This window comes from Larus michahellis, chromosome 2 (genome assembly GCF_964199755.1).
Source record: "Larus michahellis chromosome 2, bLarMic1.1, whole genome shotgun sequence".
Classification (NCBI taxonomy): Eukaryota; Metazoa; Chordata; class Aves; order Charadriiformes; family Laridae; genus Larus; species Larus michahellis.
This window is the reverse complement of record NC_133897.1, coordinates 164814989-164836700: the sequence shown is the minus strand read 5'-3', so window position 1 is coordinate 164836700 and position 21712 is coordinate 164814989. Positions and strand designations below refer to the sequence as shown.

Sequence of the window (21712 nt, the reverse complement as noted above, 5' to 3'; positions counted from 1 at the left end):
AGATGATAAGCCTGTCTGAAAAGTTGATTTTTTTTTTGTTGTTTTATTTTATTGTTCTCAAAGCTCTTTGCCCATCTTTGTTGTTCTTGCTGTATATTCCCTGTCATGCATATTCATGATTTAGGACCCTATTTAAATATCTGTTCTTCATGCGTGTCCCATTTCTGTATTACTGTTCTGTATTTTTCTCTTTCATGTTTTTCTTTTGTCCATATAGTTAGAAGGTTGATCCAGTGAAAGGTGCAATAGCGCTTGTAAAATGAAAATGAAGAAGTTGAATCATGGAGTATGGAGGTGATCAGGTCCAACAACTGTGTATTTTGGTCAATAAAAATAAAGCGAAGCAGGAGAGATCATAGGGGTGATCAGAGGAAGCGCTTTAATAAAACTTAGCAGGTACCTTAAATCAACAGAGTGAGAGGGGGAGACAAAAATGAGCCTAACTGCCTGCAGTGGATTGGACAGAACGTTTTTGCTAGTGGTGGAGCCCAAGTTAACAGGAGATGTGGTGTTCAGCTGTAATAACTGTGTATTCCACTTTTTTACCTGGGAATATTCATTTCTGTATAGACTTGTTCAGCCGTGGGAAGCACAGAATCACAGAGTGGTTTGGCTTGGAAGGACCTTAGAGATCGTCTCGTTCCACCCCCTGCCATGGGCAGGGACGCCTCCCACCAGACCAGGCTGCTCCAAGCCCCATCCAGCCTGGCCTTGGACACCTCCAGGGATGGGGCAGCCACAGCTTCTCTGGGCAACCTGGGCCAGTGCCTCACCACCCTCAGAATAAAGAATTTCTTCCTGATATCTAACCTAAATCTCCCCTCTTTCAATTTAAACCTGTTACCCTCATCCCATTGCTCCACTCCCTGACAAAGAGTCCCTCCCCATCTCTCCTGTAGCCCCTTTAGGTACTGGAAGGGGCTGTAAGGTCTCCCCAGAGCCTTCTCTTCTCCAGGCTGAACAACCCCAACTCTCTCAGCCTGTCCTCACAGCAGAGGGGCTCCAGCCCTCGGAGCCTCTGTCTCTTCTGCAGTCACTAAGCCTTTTTTCTGTCCAGGAAAAAATGACTTTCAGATTTCAGGCCTTCAAAACACCCCCCAAAATTCTGGGAAATCTCTGACAGATTTATTTTGTATTTTGGGACAAATATTTAAAGCAGTGAATCATGGTACAGTCTAGTGAGATCTACTATTAAAATAAAATGCAGGTGAAGATGCACTGCAAAGTGTATTGTCTTCTAAGGTTTTAACTACTTTTTTCTCTTTGTTTCTCACGTCTCGTATTAAAGGCAAGAAAAAAAAAAAGCTGAAAAATTTTGAGCAGTATTGATTGAGTGAAAGCATTTATTTTCGGCACTTATTGTAGAAAATATAGCCGTGCTTCTAAGAAGGCTACAATATATACAGAGCAGTGTAAACTGTAATAAATGAATACGGAGACAGTAAAAAATACTACCCCCAAACATGAGGGTAATGTAATTTTTTACTGTATGTAAAATATAGTAATAAATATGTAATTTAAAAGTTCATTAATCAAAAAGAAAGTCTTTGTTCTGTAGTTCTTTTTGGAGCAAGCAGATATTTGAAGACAATTAAGTATAATACTTTGATTAATGACGGTATAAGAATTACTGTTACATTTTTTTCGTAAACTTCAAAGCCGTGTTATTAGCCAAGAGCTGTCTATTGAGGTTTCAAAATACCATCTAAAATTTTGATAAATCTTTATGTATAATCAGTCCCACAACTCAGCTTATGATCGTTTGAATTGTTTCCATGAACTGCTCTTCAGTGAGTTCACATCTTTACGCTGTTCCTGCCAGCTTGAAAGAACGTTTACTTACCGGTAGATCACATTTAATTGAAAGTACATTGGGCAAGAATGTACACAAAAAAGGCGAGGGGGGAGCAGGATAAAAATGGTCATGTTTGGTGTTTTCTAGGCCTGCCTAAAATAATCATATTAGAAATAGTAGGGAAAATTTCCTTTGAAATAAATACTTGGCAGTTTTTATGTAAAGTGTTTGACAACATTGTGTAAAGTATGTTCAGCACAAAAACTAACTTTGATGGCAGTGTTACTTTAAAAAAAAGAATGATTGTATTTCAGGACTGGTAAGTAAAGCCTAAAAAAAGCGGTTACACGCGCGTGTTGTTTTAACAGCATCCCCAAAAGGTACCATTGACGTACAAGTAGCTTTGTTGCTCTAAAACTAAATGGAGGTTTGAAGTGATTGAAAGGCATGCTGTCATAATAGCATGCATATGTTCACCCTAAGGCAACTTAAATAGTTTTATAAGAATACAAGGAAATGTAAAATCGGGGTGGTTTTTTATGTGATTCATATATACCCTGGAAGAAAACCTTGTATACAGGTAAACTTGTTCCGTAAGGTCAGAAAGAGCAATTTTTACTAAATAATATTACTTGAAAGAAGGTATAAGACTCAAGGAAAAAGAAATCTGTCATTTATTTCCTTTTTTTTTTGTTGTTGTTGTTTCTGATATGTTTAGGTAAAGGATATGACAGTACGTCAGTCTTGATTTGATTGTCGCTGTCAATCGAAAAAATTTTTAGGCACCAGAGGGCAATGTTGGGCAAATATTGCTGAATTCTGCTATCCAGCAAGGAGCAACCTTAAAAATGTCTTTCAGACATTCTAGATATGTCATTGTATTTTAAAACTTACTCGTGTGGGTTAAGTTTTAAGGGAAAGGATCTTGATTTCAGTTCATGTCTGGAACTCTGAAGTCTAGCTAAGGTTTATATTGTCTGTTTTTTTTCCATTTTGATGAGCTTTTACTTTTAAAAACTTGAAGTTTTACTGAATAGTAAAACTCTCATAATGGGAGGAACGAATGCTGTATTCTCCTTTGTGTGATAATGCGCTTGAGGTGCTTTAATTTCTAGTCCAGGCATAGCGTATGCTTAATGCTGGTGTTTTGGCATTTGCATCGCGTTTGTTCTCTAGAAAATCTCTTCATTTTCATGGTTTTTTTTGTTTTGTTTTGTTTTTTTTGGCTAAGTAGTAGACTGAGAATGCATTCCTAATGCATTATAAGAAAAATACCTTGTGCTGAGGACTTATTTTGCTTTAGCAGTTACCGGTGATCAACATGCTGTGTCCGTCATCAACATGTTCCAAGGTTGTCGTTTTCATCTAATTTCAGGGGTTAAGAAATAACATACACTGGATATAGCAATTTTTTTTTTTCTGTACCGTTATTAAATAATTTTAATATTAGCAATTTCTTTTAATAGTAACTCTCCCTTCTTGTCCATAAGCACGTGCATATTTTGGGCGATTGTACTCCAGATGCATTCACATGCCTTTTTATCTATTACTGTCTCTATTTATCTTGATTTTTTTTTTTTGCCTGGATTTTGTCTGCTCTTAACATTCTCAGTTTAAATCCTTCTGCGAGGAAGATGCTTTCTCTGACAGCTGGGTTGTGATCATTGCTTTTCCTAAGCCTTGACCATTAGCCTTTAGAAATATTACCAATGACTTATTTAATTTTTCTCTGTTCATTTCCCTGTTTTTATTCCCCCTATGGTTGTGATCTTTATTTAATGTGGGGTTATTTGGCTCTGGTCCATTCCAGGCCTCAATTCCCTGCAATGAGAGAACTCATTGGTGTCATAGATGAAAACTCCTGACTAATTAGGACCAGGTTTTAATGAGCAGCTTCCCATATTTCAGAAAAGTCACCTGACTGTGGTTTTGCAGTGGCATTGTAATTTCTTAGTGTTTTGTATGTGTTTACGGGCACTTGATACAGTGGCTAAATTGGGGGGTTAGCTGGGAATCGAAAAATAATGATGCGTGTTAATTGTTACAAGGGAAGTTCAGTGTAGTATGAGGAGAAACCACTGCATTGAGTCACCTAATCCCCTCTTAGAGACAACTGCTGAAGGAAATTCCAAAACTCCCTAGATAAATGTGCTGGGAATGATTAATGTGGAGTTGGCACTGCTTCAGAGTAAGGAGATGGGTTAGATAATATTTAGGAGTCCCTGTCAGTTCAGTTTATCTACATTTGCTACAGTTGGTACTAAACAAGACACCAGAGGCTTGTTTTTTTTTTTTTGTCATTGATTTTTTTAGGACTTTAAGTTCTTGGGTGAAAGTATTTAGCGGAGGTCAATCCTGAATAATTCAAAGATACGTGAATATTTGGCCGAGTGATAGTACAGTGCCTTGGGGACTGAAATAATCTCACAAAGCCTTCTGTACCTGCTTTAAAAGTGAGTTTTGGAGTGTTTATGGGCTTACCTTTTGTTTATGTTCTACGATTTGCTTCAGCCAAAGCAAAAAAGCAGAATGATTATGATGAAGACTGAGGCTTCGTCAGTCTTAAAGTGTGAATGTTCACCCCGTTTCTGTGTGGTGATCCTGCTGTAAGGATCCATGTTCAGTCACATGCAAAAACAATTATGTTGCATCATATCTAAAATTAGTTTGTATTTGCTAATTATTGCAATAATTCTTTTGATTTCCTTATTCTGAAATGCGGCAAGCAGTATTTCACTAAGAGGTGCAAACAAGGCCTGGTTTAAGCTCCCAGCTACAGGAAGGGACCCATTTGCAAAGCAGTGACCAAGCTCGCGTTTTTGAAGTGGGAATCAAAAAGCATCGGTGCTCTGATACCCTGCGTGGTGAATGTATAGGAAGACAGAATTAGTTTTTGCTTGCTTCTTTATGAATTGTTTCTGACAGCTGAAGTCCCCATGTGAAACTGGGGGAAAACTAAAATTCAGTAGAAATGAGGGTTTGACACAGTATTTTCTTATAACCCAAGTGAAACAATGAAATTGAATTTTGCGCCGTATTAGAGAAGGATGGAGTTCTCTAAGGCACCTTTCCACAAAGCAAGAACAGCTTTGATTGAATACGGCGTTGTCTCAACAATGTCCAGTCTACAAAGAAGTAATTGCTGGAATGAAGGATTTTTTTAGCTTTTGGGTGTGTTACAATCTTGATGACTTCACATGTTCAGTAGAAGAGAAATCAAGAACCTGACAGACCTGTTCAGTTTTGCGTTCTTAAGTTTCTGGTGAGTTTAGGATTTTGCTGTTAAAAATCTTAGGTGCAAAGCATTTCTTTAGTTGTTAACTTACCAGAAGGCACACCGCCTTCTGAGGAGGGACGAAATTCTGATAATGGCTTTTGATTTAGTTCAGTTTTTGACTGCTGCTGGGTTGATTTTGGTTAATGTCTAGGAATTGCTTAAAGAAGACTCGCTGGTGGTTAGTCTCAATGCAAATCAGACCATTAAAACTTAACGTACATGACAGGTCAAGTTTCAGTCATTGGCTGGGTAATTCCGGTGGTGCCATTTACGTTTCTTTAAGTATTTGTTATACGAGTATCAATTTTCCTAATTTCTAATTGAGAATTAGAAACGGAAAAGGGCTAGTCTGCCTTTTACAGCTGTCGTGAGCATTAGAGGTGCGCCATTCAAAACCCAATTGAATTAAAACCGGGGCAATGGTCGATGTTTTCGAAGGAAAGCAATGCTGGTATTCTGGCACTGTGCAGGTAGTGTTGCTGCTTCTTAAACTCCTTGTTCAGTCTTCAGTCTCTTGGGGGTTTTCTGTGGCTCAAACCATGAGATTTTTCATCTGTCTCTACAAAAATAGTGTCTCCCTCTTTCGTAGAGTTTTGAGTTCCTGTGAAGCATCCTCATGGAGTTGAGGTTTGATCTGGTTGTACTTACTGCATTAATTGATGGAGATATTTGGGTGGCATCCTTATTAAAAAATGAAAATCTACATGTATAGAAAAGCAGTTGGTAACTTAGACTTACGTGCTTTACAGCAGTAGATTTCTTACTTATAACAGTACATTCTGCATTCAAGCAACTTAAATTCATTAACTGAGCTTAAAAAAACCCCAGTCTACTAAGGACAGTAACGCCATCTTTAAAAGTTTGTTAAATAATTTTTTTTTCTTCATTTCTTATTTTGTCCCGTGTTTAAAATTCAGGATGCTAAGAGATTTCTCTGACACACACTGAGGGAGTAAATCCTACAGTCTAGCTGCAGGCATCCAGGCTCGATAGAGGATGGATTTAGCAAACTGAATGCCTTGTTCCAGCTTGCTGAGATGTTTAGGTTGGATAGTAAAACTAGACTTGCTCTATTATCTGTAAATACTAACATTTTTTTCTCCCCATAGATAAATACTTTCTGGCCAGGAACTTTAATTAAAGCTAAGCAAGAGCCGCTATTGATGTTTGATTTCCACTGTCCAAAATATAAGCAAATAAATAAGTAAGGTCCCAGGTACAATTAAACATAGGTACAAAACACCACCATGCAGATTATATCACTCGTTCTTTTTACTCTGCTTGGGTATAAATTTTTATTAGTTTTTCGTACAGAATTCCCACCTCAGATCCTGGAACACCTCTCGCTGTTGAATACAAATCTTGCCATAATTCTAGATGCGTGCTTCAGTCATTGGGACTTAAAAACCAAAGTAACTGCTATGAGCAAATTGGAATAAATCATAAAAGTCTGGGTGATGTAATGCAAGGGATTAAAATATACGTATATATCATAGAAATGTAAGTGTATATCATAAATGGATTTATCTATGTAATACGACTTTTTCAGGGTCTCTTGACAACAGGAGTAGAATTCGAATCTCTTCCTGCGGCCCTTTCTCTACCTGCCGAGTCTGGTCTCTATCCGGTAACTCTTGTTGGTGTTCCTCAAACCACTGGACAGATCACTGTCAACGGTAAGGGATGTCTTCAGTCATTCCCTTCCTAGCAAAACCACCGTGTGTTTTACATCTCCGTGGATTACATACATTTATATGACTCAGTTTAAATTGATGTCCTTTGTGTATTTGCCACTCTGAATTCTGCTCAGTACATAAAAGAAAAAAACAAACCTAAGCAAGCCGATTTCTGTACTAGACTTCATTAAAACCACAGTCTGATACATCACTTGGTTGCAACAGCAGAACACATATTTACAGTATCTCATGTATGAAAGGAAAAGGATAATGAACTCAAACTCCCCTTTATGAACGCCTTCATTTGGAAAGCTTCTGTGGAAGGATTACTTGAACTTTTTCGTGAGAATGCAGAAGATAATCATGCAGTTCATTTTTTCTTAATTAATCGTGTTCATGTAAGATTACAGAAATTTTTGCAGATCGCTTCTGTAGAAACAATTTACCTAATATGTGTAGTCTGTTTCAGTTGAGATATCATTTCATTAATAAGCCTAAATAAAATTGAGTTGGTGGTAAGTAAAGAGAATTAAAGAGCTTTTGTAGAAGACGAGCAGATCAGTCTCCTAGAAAAGGAGGTATATATGAAGATGATAGATTCAACACGTAATAGGACTGAATCATCTTACCAACACACAATTTTAGGTCCCTGTTCCTGGAATACAGAGTTACAGGAAAAAAAACCCACTTTATTAAAGCTAAACACCAAAAGAAAATGGCTTTGAACTTGAAGAAACTCTGTTCTCACTGAGTTTTTCTTAAGTGCTTTTCTGTCTGCTCATAAAATGATTCTTCATTTGATTTTTTTTTTTTTTTTTACCAAGGACTATTTCAGTAAATACCGAAGAGCATCAAAGCGTTCAGAACATTTGTGCTGTAGTTGTCTGCTTTTAGTTTCACATACTAAAAATGTATTGCAAGTAGAGGAGTTGATTTCTGTACTTGGCGGCTGTTTGTGTGTCAATGTATCAAATTTTCCTTCAGCTATAGTTTGTACATATTGCCTCGTAAGGAATCCATGTAGAGGTACTTTCCCAATAAATTGAACTTTCAGAGGATAAGCTCTGGTCTTTTATGTCTGAGTATATGCATTTATACTCTTAGTATTTTCCGAATTAATTTCCTTTAGGATTCTTTTATCCGTAGCTTCTGGATACAGTTGAGACTCTTTTCCTATAAACGTTTTCTTTGGAGGAAATAGGGAGCCGTTAACACATGTTGAAGGGTAACAAGTTTTATGTGCACCAGCGGATGAGGTGATGTATAAAATGGTGGTCTCTATCCTATGAGTTGTGACGTTGATCTGGTGAAGGATTCTGCAGAACTTAACATAATGCGCGGTAGAAACTTCGGTAGACTCATTATTTTTTAAATTTTACACATCACAGATACAAAGACGTACGTATCTCTTGTTTGTATGTTGTCATGTAGTTATAAATGTTGTTATTTAGGGGGTTTGAAAACCCTTTACATATTTTGTGTCCTGAGACGATTCCCCTGCAGAGAACGTGATGGTTTGCGGAGCAGAAATATTGGCAAGATCTGATTAGTAAACTTAGTGCTTTTAGACTTTTCAGAACAGAAAAGTTCACAACATACGGATGTTTCCTTCTAAAAATCAGGCTACCATACTTCAGTTTTTGGAGTCTTCAGTGATTGCCTTCTGGACAATCTGCCAGGAGTGAAGACCAATGGCTGTACTGTTGAAGTCATTCCCGCTTTGCCGAGGCTGCAGATCAGCACCTCCCTTCCAAGGTGAGAAACTGAATTAAATGATGATTTTATTTGGTTGTATTTAAGCGTTAGTCACATGCTGAATAAAAACTCCTTCATCTGAGTATATAATCAGTGCTTTAGTAAAATAAGACATAAAGTATGTCTTTGCTATTTACTTTGGAATATAAATCTTAAGTTTTTTGTTTTACTGCTTGAAACCTCGGAATTTCATAGACAATATTTTGACGTTTACTTAACCAAGGGAGTGTGATGGTTATTTGTTATTGAAGTCATATTTTAAAAGAATGAATCCTTTAAAGGCTAAATATTCATAAATTCTTTGATGTAAAGAGGTAACCCGTGGAATAGCATAGGTTGGAAAGGTGCCTCTGGAGGTCACGTGATCCAGGCTCTTAGAATCATAGAATCATAGGGTTGGAAGGGACCTCTGGAGATCATCTAGTCCAACCCCCCTGCCAGAGCAGGGTCACCTAGAGCAGGTTACACAGGAACATGTCCAGGCGGGTTTTGAATGTCTCCAGAGTTGGAGACTCCACCACCTCTCTGGGCAGCCTGTTCCAGTGCTCTGTCACCCTCAGGGTAAAGAAGTTCCTCCTCATGTTTAGGTGGAACTTCCTATGTTCAAGTTTGTGCCCATTGCCTCTTGTCCTGTCCCCGGGCACCACTGAAAAGAGCCTGGCCCCATCCTCCTGACATCCACCCTTTAAGTATTTATAAGCATTGATAAGGTCACCCCTCAGCCGTCTCTTTTCCAGACTGAAGAGACCCAAATCCCTCAGCCTTTCCTCATAAGAGAGGTGTTCCAGTCCCCCAATCATCTTTGTAGCCCTCTGCTGCACCCTTTCCAGCAGTTCCCTGTCCCTCTTGAACCGGGGAGCCCAGAACTGGACACAGTACTCCAGGTGCGGCCTCACCAAGGCAGAGTAGAGGGGGAGGATGACCTCCCTCGACCTGCTGGCCACGCTCTTCTTGATGCACCCCAGGATGCCATTGGCCTTCTTGGCCACAAGGGCACATTGCTGACTCATGGTCATCCTGTTGTCCACCAGGACTCCCAGGTCTCTTTCCACAGAGCTGCTCTCCAGCAGGTCAGCACCCAACCTGTACTGGTGCATGGGGTTGTTCCTTCCCAGGTGCAGCACCCTACACTTGCCCTTGTTGAACTTCATAAGGTTTCTCTCTGCCCAGATCTCCAACCTGTCCAGGTCTCTCTGTATGGTGGCACAGCCTTCCGGTGTGTCAGCCACCCCACCCAGCTTGGTGTCATCAGCAAACTTGCTGAGGGCGCACTCTATCCCCTCATCCAGGTCATTGATGAATATGTTGAAGAGGACTGGACCCAGTACTGACCCCTGGGGAACACCACTCGTCACTGGTCTCCAACTAGACTCTGTGCCCCTAATCACAACCCTCTGAGCTCTATCTTTCAACCAGTTTTCTATCCACCCCACTGTCCATTCATCTAACCCACACTTCCTAAGCTTCCCTATGAGGATGCTGTGGGAGACCGTGTCAACCTAAGCTTCCCTATGAGGATGCTGTGCATCTTGCTCAAAGCAGGGCCAGCTTTGAAAAGTGGTATGACTTGAATGGTAGATCAGGTTGCCCGGGGCATGATCTAGTTAAATTTTAATTACCTTCACGGGCGGTGTTTCCATCACCTCTGTGGTAAATCAGTTCCAATGTCTGACTACACAATAGCAAAAATCACCCCCTCTTCTTTTTTCAAAACTGAACCAACCCAGCTCTTTGAACCTGTCCTAGGTCAGATGCTCTAGCCTCCTAATAATTTTCATAATTCTCTTCTGGATTTGAACGAATATATCAATATTTCCATTGTTCAGGACGGGCCCAAACTTGATACCATACTCCAGAAACAATATGTTTAAGAGGTACAGGAAGAATCAACTAAAATAACTTCCTTATATGCTCACCAAAAAAGACACAGTAGGAGTGTGGGGTTTTTGTGGCTTTTTTTTTTTTGAACTTTTTTTTCCATGAAGACTGTAGCTGACTAATTGCATGATTTTAGAGAGAGCTGGTAAGACACTGATTCAGTTCAATTCTTGGAACTTTTCAAGGTAGGAGCATTCACCTACTAAGCTGCATGTTGATCATTATATGTCAGAGTCTTGCCATCCATCTATGTTTTGCAAATAGCTGTAAAAGTACAGAGTTTCAGTTTTCCATTTTTTTGTTTGGTTTGTAGGTTTTTTTAATATTCCTTCTAGCTATGGATCAGGAAACAGCCTTTTTGTTACTTACTGCCTTGATAGCTCAAGTACCACAGGGATTGTTCTATTGATTGGAGCATCTCAGCTCCATTTATGATCCTTAGTAGGATGATCATCAGTGTTGTATGTTGCAAAGACATATATACGTGTATATATACATATTTTTTTTTCTAGTTGTGTTCTTCAGCAGGGTTTACTTAGTAAAGCAAAGGAACTGGTTTTGTTCTGGTTTTTCTGTACTGAATTCTACTTTTCTAATCTGGAATGGGCTGTTTTGATGGCATTGTGTTACAAAGCTATAAAAGTAATATCCTGATGAAGACAGCAAAATAATAAAATGCTGCAGTTGAGTTACATGTTGGTAAATTCCCTATAAAAATTCTGCTAGATAGGGAGTCTGTGGGGTTCTGCTGTACTCAAAATTAATATTGGCTAGCTAAGGTTATGAATATATTAAAGAACATGATGGGTTTGAAATACAAAGGGAATTGCAAATATTCTTAAATGAGCATAATATCTGCTCTTTTTGGATATATGTTCATCTGCTAATGTGGAACATTAACATGATTTTCTTTGTATATTGGTGTCTGTTTGCTTTTTCAGTGCTGTTAAGTGTACTTTTAGTTTCTTCAGACACTTTAGTTTCAGTAGTCAGTCTCAGTTCATGTGACATCCTGGGAGTTCCGATGCGCTCCTGGCTACCTTGCAGCGTGCCAGCGAGGTCTCTGTTTACCATCACTACTTCTCCCAGCCTCTTCGATACCAGCAAATTGCCTCACGTGACTCCTGTCAAGTGTTTTATCCTTTGGGTTCTCTGGAGGACGATGTACTTTTAAAAGACATGGCAAAGAAATGAAAGAGAAAACATACTTCATTTACAGACAGCAGAATAAAATCTCAATCCGATTTCTATCTTTGCATCTTGCTGATTTGCTTTACGTTTACATTTGTGTTGATACCCACCTTACCAACGGGTGATGTTGGGCTGTATTCTTGAGAGAGAGTCTTTTCCTGACAAAGCACACTAGTTTTTATAGCTGCTTGTCTTTGGAACCTTCTGCTGGAGCTGAGATGACTTGTCTTATTTTTTCACCAAATTTATTTATTTTTGAAGTATTTGAGATCATCTTGATACTGTATTTATTTCCTTGCTTCTTTGTAGGTGATATTGTTGGTATGTAGGAAGAGGTCTCTTTGAAAGGTCAAAGATATATAGCTGTTTATAATTTCTTTTAAAGTTAATCTAATAGTAATTTTGGGGTGATAGTCATATTGGCAAGAATAATTCCAGGCCTTTCTAGGCATATCACAAGCTCTTTTTAGAACTGTAAAATACTTTTTAAATTGATCTGTGTTATAGAAGGTCAATTTAATAAACTCAATTTTAGCAGAAGCTGCAATAGAATCAGAGAATCATCTGGGTTAGAAAAGACCCTTAGGATCATTGAGTTCAACTGTTAACCTAACACTGCCAAGTCCACCACTAAATCACGTCCCTCAGACCCACATCGACATGTCTCTGAAACACCTCCAGGGGTGGTGACTCAACCACTTCCCTGGGCAGCCTGTTCCAATGCTTGACAGCCCTTCTAGTGAAGAAATTTTTATAATTATCCAATCTAAATCATTTCCTCTTGTCCTATCACTTCTTACTTGGGAGAAGAGACCGACCCCCACCTCTCTACACCCTCCTTTCAGGTAGTCGTAGAGAGCGAGAAGGTCTCCCCTCAGCCTCCTTTTCTCCAGGCTGAACGCCCCCAGCTCCCTCAGTCGCTCCTCACAAGACTTGTTCTCCAGACCCCTCACCAGCTTCGTTGCCCTTCTCTGGACCCGCTCCAGCACCTCAGTGTCTTTTCTTGTAGCGAGGGGCCCAAAACTGAACACAGTATTCAAGGTGGGGCCTCACCAGGGCCAAGTACAGGGGGACGATCACTGCCCTAGTCCTGCTGGCCACACTGTTCCTGCCACAGGCCAGGATGCTGTTGGCCTTCTTGGCCCCCTGGGCATACTGCTGGCTCATATTCAGCCGGCTGTCGACCAACACCCCCAGGTCTCTTTCCACCAGGCAGCTCTCCAGCCACTCTGCCCCAAGCCCGTAGCGTCCATGGGGTTGTTGTGCCCCAAGTGCAGGACCCGGCACTTGGCCTTGTTGAACCTCAGGCCATTGGCCTTGGCCCATCGATCCAGCCTGTCCAGATCCCTCTGTAGAGCCTTTCTACCCTGAAGCCGATCAGCACTCCCGCCCTATTTGGTGTCATCTGCAAACTTACTGAGGGTGCACTCATGAAGCCCGCTGTGGGTTGAGAAAGACTTTGTTAGTATATATGTTCATTGTTATGTGTATTTGTATATATATTTGTGCACAATTTTATATGTATCGTATAGATTATATAAAATTATTACACGACTGAGTAAAACAATCCTAATGGAAAAGCTGATGAAGTAAGAAAATTGAGGGAAGAAAATGCCAAATAAATAAAATTGGGGAAGGCTTCTCATATTGAAAAATATCAGTCACTTCCACAAGAACCAGAAATTTTTGAAGCTGTGTGCCAGGCATTATAGGTTGCTTTCTTGATGAGTACTTTCTAATATAGTGAAATAATTGTGCAATACTGTTTTGCTCACGGCCATGTTTGCAGGCAAAGAAGAAACACGATTTACGTATAAAGCCAAGAATTCACTGTTTTTATTGTAATGATTCCTGTATCAGACTGTTGTTAGTCCAGATGCAGTTATTGCAGGCGAAAGAAAAAGAGAGAGAAAATACTCTGTACAGAAGAAGAATCGTTATTAATAATACACTTGAAATTGCTATACACACGCTTCCTATTTTCTACCTATTTTCCTAGTGTTTCCTCAGCTCCTCTGAGTCCTGAGGTTGGCCTTTGCAGTCTGGCCGTATATTGCATTGTCAGCATCTGGAGACCTTCACCGAGAGGAATATGATGGATTGGAGTTTTTTTTTTTTTTCCACTCTAGAAAACACTTGAAGCCGTTTTTGTTTGCTACCACATTTTTGTACCTTGTTCTTTCTTCACTTAAAGCTTAACGTTGCATCCAAATTTAATAGATGTGGTGCTTTTTTTTGTGTATTAGATCCTTGTTTTCTTTGTTACCCCTGAAAGCTCTTTTTGCCTAGCTCCATGTCTGCGTTTCTTTGACTGTTAGTGATTTTTTTTTTTTTTTTTAATAGCTGTGAGGTCTCCGGTGCTAAGCATGTGCCCTGTCTCTTACCATCCCATTCCAGTACTACTCTTTGCTGCGTCCTGTGTCTCCACTTCGCAGTGCCTCGGCTCTTGTACCAGACCTCTGTTTCTCTACACGGTGTCTCTGTGTTAGTCATAAATATCTCATTCTACTCAGAACAACTGCTTTTTACTACTAACTGTATAAAAGTATGGTTGTGCCGAACAGAGGTAACAGAAATAAAGCAAATTGAGCATAGCCACCAGGTCAGAAGAAAAATTGCTGCTACAGTAAGTCAAACCAAAGTTGCAGGCAGGTCAGGACAAGTTCAGAGCGGGCACAGAATCACAGAATGGTTTGGGCTGGAAGGGACCTTCAAAGATCACCTGGTTCCAACCCCCTGCCATGGGCAGGGACACCTCCCACCAGACCAGGCTGCTCCAAGCCCCATCCAGCCTGGCCTTGAACACCTCCAGAGATGGGGCAGCCACAGCTTCCCTGGGCAACCTGGGCCAGTGTCTCACCACCCTCATTGTAAAAAATGTCTTCCTTATGTCCAGTCTAAACCTACCCTCTTCCAATTTAAAGCTGTTGCCCCTTGTCCTGTCACTAAAGGCCCTGGTAAAAAGTCTCTCCATCTTTCTTCTAAGCCCCCTTTAAGTATTGAGAGGGTGCAGTAAGGTCTCCCCAGAGCCTTCTCTCTGTCACTCCAAATGCCCAAACTTCACAGTGCTGCAATGAGAATGATACATGATAGTAAATTTCAAATTCTCAAAACCCATGTGTTTTAGGTACTTGGTATAGATGTGTTCTGAAAGACTAAAATCTGCTCTTATTTGTGGAGGCTGCTTATCTTATGGTGAGGAAGGATGGGATGGAGAGGAAGGACAGCAGAAATACCTGCCAGAAGAAGTTACTGAACCTGGGTTTACCAACAGAATTATCGGTCATTAATCTCAGTAGCTTTTGCCCTTGTATCCTTGATCCCTTCTGACCACTTTGCATTAGCATGAAAAATACAGTCAGAAATTGAACCTCTGCCCATCTGTCTTGTTCTGCAATCCTCTTTCTCATTCATGTTCTAAAGAGTTCTTTTATATTCACTATTTCACCTTTCGCGCAGTGAATTTCTTCCAGATCTGTTCCACTAAAACTGCGTTCTCTCAACTCCCGTATTACTTCTTCCTAGCAAAGGTCAAGGTTACCGCTCAATTCTCCTTTATCCATGATGTGTTGTCACAGCATTGCGTGTATCTGCCGTTTCAATAATTGACTGGTTTGACACATTTGTTACTTTAAAATGAAACGCTTGATAGTCATTTGAATAAATTCTCGTGTTTCTGAAGTTTTAGATACCCATGCGTTTTCTCTAGCACATATAACTTGTAGAATAATTTTTGCTTCATCTCCAAGTTATTTTTACAATCTGTTGCTCTACTAAGTGTAATTTACCTCATATTTCAGATACTGTTTATAGAATCATAGAATGATTCGGGTTGGAAGGACCTTAAAGATCATTTTCTTCCAGCCCCCCTGCCGTGGGCAGGGACACCTCACACCAGACCAGGCTGGTCAAAGCCCCATCCAGCCTGGCCTTGAACACCTCCAGGGATGGGGCAGCCACAGCTTCTCTGGGCAACCTGGGCCAGTGTCTCACCACCCTCACAGGAAAGAATTTCTTCCTAATATCTAATCTAAATCTCCCCTCTTTCAGTTTAAAACCGTCACCTCTTGTCCTGTCATTACACTCCCTGATAAGGAGTCCCTCCCCATCCTTCCTGTAGGCCCCCTTTAGGTACTGGAAGGCTGCTAGAAGGTCTCCCCGGAGCCTTCTCTTCTCCAGGCTGAACAACCCCAACTCTCTCAGCCTATCTTCATAGCAGAGGTTCTCCAGCCCTCGGATCATTTTTGTGGCCTCCTCTGGACCTGCTCCAGCAGGTCCATGTCCTTCTTGTGCTGAGGACTCCAGAATTGGATGCAATACTCTGGGTGGGGTCTCACCAGAGCAGAGTAGAGGGTCAGAATCCCCTCCCTCGCCCTGCTGGCCATGCTTCTTTTGATGCAGCCCAGGATGCGGTCCCTTATGATCTCTTAAGAAAATAGTTTCTGGGTGAACTGCTGCATAAAGCAGTGCTGCTTATCTGTCATTAAATGTGTTTGGGTCTTCATTCCACACATATCATATGTTGGTGGACTTGGGAATGCCTAATGATGGAAGATAAGGGATCCTCACTGTGAGGCCAAAGGATTCATCTCTTCTGAGGTTTCTTCTGCTGGTTAACTTTATTCTCACTTTTGTCATTTTTACGGGCTGATCAGAGAGCAGCGTGGACTTCAGGATCTTGCAGAGGACTCTCACCCTGGTTTCTCCTAAGTAGCACTGAACTTCTTATTCTTCTCAATTTTATTTTTTGTTATTTCTCTTTTACATTCAGCTTTTGATACTCATTGGTACTCAACCCTAGTGTTCAAACACTTGGTAGATGAGATACGACTTTTTCCAAGTTTGCTCATTCTAATGACCTGCTCTTGCTTTTTTTGCTCTTTTCCCTTTTTTATGGTTTTTGCAGCATTTTTTAACAAGCTTTCACAGTTAGGTATACATATTTTATATTGTTTGAAATCTGACTTGTCTTATGCATAAAATATTAACATTTGTCCTCAATGGTTATAAAAAATGACCCTGCCTAAAATGAGAATGGAAAATGATATCTAATAGCTTCAAGATTGCAGAGCAGTAGTTTCGGAGTCTTCAAAGAATAGTTAATAGAATGTAGTAACTTGACAGGTTTTTAACATGTTTATCGTAATATTTTGTTTGTCCATGTGTCACGTTTTGTAGGTCTGCTCATACGCTTCAGCCTTCTTCAGGGGACGAAATCTCCACTAATGTGTCTGTCCAGCTTTACAATGGAGAGACCCAACAGCTCATCATTAAGTTAGAAAATATTGGAACAGAACCACTGGAGAAGCTGGAGGTCACAGCAAAAACGGTCAACACCAAGGGTGTGTATGCTGATTTATATTCAGAAAAAATAACCATCACTTTTTCTCTGATAAAAAGGGGACCAGTTGTGTTATGCTTCTTTTAGGTCAGTTTAGAATAAGTATCATAATCCCTGTTACGGAACTGGAATCATTCAGTTTGATTTCATTGTAGGAATATAGCTATGAAAGAGAATGTTAGAAAATGTAGAAAGAAAATGAAAGAAAGCGTAGAACCGTCTGTGTATCAAAGGGTCACTTTTCATTTCATTTTAATGTTACTTGGGGAAATTTTGGGTCTAAATTATTTTCTTCTTATGTCTAAATACACTGATTAGTTAAATTACCATTAGCAGTAATGTTGTACTACTTGAGGGAGTGGAAGTAAATAATCGTAGAATCTTCATGGTTGGAAAGGACCTTTGAGATCATCAAGTCCAACCATGTACACACAAAAAAAACCCCAAACCGCTACAGTCTCTGCCACTAGAGCATGCCCTGAAGTGCCACATCTACACGTTTCTTAAATACCTCTAGGGATGGTGACTCAACCCCCTCCCTGGGCAGGCTGTTCCAGTGCCTGACCACTCTTTCAGTAAAGTCATTCTTCCTAATATCTAATCTAAACCTCCCCTGCCGCAGCTTCAGACCATTTCCTCTGGTCCTGTCATTATTCACGTGGGAGAAGAGGCCAACACCCACCTCTCTCCAACCTCCTTTCAGGTAGTTGTAGAGGGCAATGAGGTGTTCCCTCAGCCTCCTCTTCTCCAAGCTAAACATGCCCAGCTCCCTCAGCCTCTCCTCATATGGCCTGGTCTCCAGACCCCTCACCAGCCTGGTAGCTCTCCTCTGGACACGCTCCAGCACTCCAATGTCCCTCTTGTACAGCGGGGCCCAGAACTGAACACAGCACTCGAGGTGAGGCCTCACCAGTGCAGAGTACAGAGGCACGATCACTTCCCTGCTCCTGCTGGCCATGCTATTCCTGAGACAAATAAGCCTGCTTCTATCTCACTTAGTGAGCTGTAAGAGAAAAAATGGGATGAAAGACTTTAAAAAACATAGCAATAAATAAAATAAGCTATTGTGAGTTAAAAGAATGATTGAAGGTATGGAAGAAATACAGTACATCTCCTGCTTTCACTTATGTCTCCTAAAATACTCTGTACATATTAGTATTAAAAAGTAGGCTGATAGGTGAATCTTGCCTTTGCTTTGCGATGTGTTTTATCAATTTTGATTTGTCCTCTGAGGCACCGTTACGAAAGTGATATTCACAGAACTGCAGATGACAAGCAACATAATCTTTACTTACAATAGAAATACCTTATTTTATTGCAGGTTTTATTCTGTCAGTGCCAGAGTATTAAAACGCAATGTGATACCTGGTGATTTTTGTTCATTTCAGTATTGGAGCTCGTGATTTTTTTTATTTTCCAACAGAATATCCTTTTCTCTGTAACCTGAGAGAACAGGACTTGCCAATCATCTAAGAATAGATTTTCTGCCTGAGACTTGTTACCGATAATAATTTTAGAAGCTGAAACATATGATGACTTAATGTTCTTATTTAGATGATTCCAACGTGCGCCTACTGTGCTAGGTGCTGTATGTATGTAACGGAAAGACCAAATACAGAACGCATATAAAATGGTGAAGTTTATGGAATGAAATGTATTAAATGGTGGAATATATGGGCCTCTGAATCAGATGTTAATCAGACTCTTAGCACATAATGGTACGCAGTTAATTGATTCAGAATTTTGAACAAGAGACTCTTGTCAACTTTAAAACCATCATCTCTTAGTTAAAACTTATGTTAAAAACAATGGGGGCAAAGGAGAAAAGTTGATACACTCAGTATGAGTTTAATAAAACTTTTACTTCATCCTTCATTTTCTTTTTCTGTAGCAAATGTTTATAATGAAGCCTCTTTGTGTATTTGACAGTCTCTTAGATGTTATTAAGCATGATAATAATTGCTTTTATCAGAAAAAGGAAAATGTCTGATGAGTAAGTTAGAAATATTCATACTCAAAAAATGCAACACTTAAATGGCCATTTTGGAAAAATAGAAATCAGAGCGAGTTTTGAGAGGCACCAAATGATATTTATTCTGAGAGTGTGAGAACCGTGCCGTCAGAACTGCAGAAGCCTACGCGGGCAGGAACCTCTGGAAATCGTCTTAAACAAGCGTCTTTTGAAAGCAGAACTTTAAATGAGGTTATCCAGGGTCCTGTCAAGCAGAGTCTTCAGTTGCATTGTCTCACAGGAGCGAAATGCACCCCCGTGTTTGGAACTGTATGGTCGAGAATGTTATTGGGAGGAAAAGACGTACTTACATAAGTATGACTTTTACATGACTCTGTGCTGTGGGTACAATGTAAAGCGCTGAAAAATGCTATCCATGGCAAAAGAACTCATGGTCTACATTAAGCCTGTAATAATTATGTTATTTCAAATGTGGTTGCGTGTAGGTCTTGCAAAGGATGGACCTTTGCCTTTTTAATGGACTCTCTTCCATTTTAGTTATTATAAATTGATAAATGTGTAAGGATGGACTCATGGTACAGTGCGACATGTCCCACGGGATTCTGGTGATCAACAGGGCATTTGTAATGTCATCAGCTGAGTTTGGTTGTTGAATACTACATGTGTGGAAATAATGTGGATATGACATTAAACCATCTCTAATAGCAACACAAACTCTTACCTTGGTATTATATACCAAACTGTAGTGCATTCAGAAGTTGTCTCTTGGATGTTCTTTACTACTCCTCAGCTGAAATGTGCCTGTGATTTAAACTGCTCAAGGTCTCCTTGAAAGCTGTTAGGCATCTTCATCTGCCGTGGCCACAGCTTGCCTGTCAACTTGGGAGCCTGTGAGAAGTTGTCCAATTTCAGCCAAATACAAAGAGCTTTCAATCATCCCTTGTTTCACCTGATTCGCTTTGGTTCTTTTAGTCTTGGCAGTTGCTCGTAAATCTTTCGCAGCTGCTGCGTGCCTGCCTGTCTGACTTCCATTTCCTTCCCTTCTCTTTCCGGGGCCACAACTTTCAGCACGAAGATGAATACCGTAAATAGCAAACATTCTCACTTTTTTGGTTGATATTACTGGGTGGGATTAGGTGTTGCAGTGCGGTGACCTGACCTCCCTCTTCTGTTACATTAGCTTGAGCCAGTCGCTTTCCTTGAGGAAGCCCACTTCTCTGGCATTGTTTTCAGTGGTGTCTTGTTAATGAGAACCTCTGGAGATGAGGCTTTCAAACCTGCCTTCCCTTAGTTCTTCTCTTCTGTTTCTTTCAGGTGCAGCTCTTTAGCTTTTCCATTCTGGCCCTCAGATAAATGAGCAGAAATTGCAGCTTGCCCTGTGCAGTTCGTAAAGGACGTGACAGAGTTTTTGAGTCCTTTAGCAACCACGCGTTAGGGAACAGATCCTGAGGCAAATCAGGAAAAGGGACTTGTCATGTTGCCACAATAAACATGTCTGTCACGTCTTTTAATGTCTCATGGCACTGCTCTGTCTGCCAGGCTGTGGTATCTGGAGGTTGGGCATCACATGTATACTGTCAAGGTCAACTCTGTGTCACCTCACGTTGTCCCTCACCAGGTCAGATGGTCTAATACTTATTTTAGAATGATGACGTGGGCAAAGGGGGATGCCTTCCATCATTTGTCTCCAGTGAGCTCTTGGCAGAGGCTTATTTCTCAGTTAGGGGTTGCACTCTGAAAGCTTTGATAACCCAACTACTTGATCCACTCATGGGCAAATGTAACCCTGATGTTTTCCAGCTTGAAGGACTGAGAAGAGCGTGCCAGGTGTTCTCACCAGCCTCATGGCCTTTAGGTTCTAGTAGTGAGCACCAGCTGCATGTGCTGAATGAACTTGGGTGATGATGCAAAACCTCACTGATCTTTTTTAGAAGTGATTGACCCCTGGGATTTAAACAGAGAAATAAATTCACCTGTATAGCTGTATTCTTCCCATGGTCGTTGAACACATCTGCTGCGGTCTCAGCTGTTTAACGGTGCCAGACCACAAATGAAAAATCTCGGCGGTCCAGGTAACCCACTTTAAGAACTGTGAATATCCTGGAATAGATCTATTTACCTTTTTTTTGCCGAACAAAACTGCAAGGTCTTTCAGATTGGAGTTGGGTTATGTTCCATAGAGAGTTGGGAATGCAGGCAGGCTTTTCTCCGCTTGGTCCAAATGTCCTTGTGAAGGTAGGACAGCAAGGAGCGTTGGTAATCCAGTCCCAGCCTGGCTGCTGTGGTTTTACTGTCTGGGTTTCTCCGCTCAGGTCTCTTCCTCTCTGCCCACACTGGCTGACCGAGATCTTCGTGATTTTGTTTGATTCTTACTAACTCTTTTTTCGACTCATAGGGTAAATGTCAAATGGTTCATGATTTTAGAGCATTTTTTTCCTCCTTTTAGGGATACTTGCTAAGTGCCTAGAGGAAACTCTGATAGATACGTTTACATTGTAAAGAACGTAACAAGTCCAGAAAGTTAATTTCTGTCTAGCAGGTCTGAATTCAAAATATTCTGGATTTTCGCCTCAAATTTAAAGAGGCTGTTTTTCCCCAGTCGCAAAGGGAAATTAATAATAATGTCGGTACAATGCCTATGAGCTGATGAACTATTGCTACTTTTAACGCTGTAACTCGAGTGTGCTCTCCTGGTTTGAGCCCACAGTTCCTCTTTTTTAAAAAAAAGGTGGTGGATACTCTGCAGTGCAAAATGTGCAACTTTCATTTTTGCTAGAATGCCATGCACTTGGAGGAGTTAAGATGTATGAATGCCACTGCCTGTGCA

General features: G+C 40.5%; 1 protein-coding gene across 4 annotated transcripts in view; it reads left to right on the top strand.

Annotated features, from left to right (window-relative positions):
* TRAPPC9 (trafficking protein particle complex subunit 9) overlaps positions 1 to 21712 on the top strand; it is a 543073-nt gene that overhangs the window by 68911 nt on the left and 452450 nt on the right. For all 4 annotated transcript variants that reach the window (XM_074577903.1, XM_074577902.1, XM_074577899.1 and 1 more), the window contains 3 exons: positions 6622 to 6748; positions 8371 to 8503; positions 16751 to 16914. In XM_074577903.1, coding sequence (XP_074434004.1) covers positions 6622 to 6748; positions 8371 to 8503; positions 16751 to 16914 — 424 coding nt within the window. The remainder of the gene's footprint in view (positions 1 to 6621; positions 6749 to 8370; positions 8504 to 16750; positions 16915 to 21712) is intronic.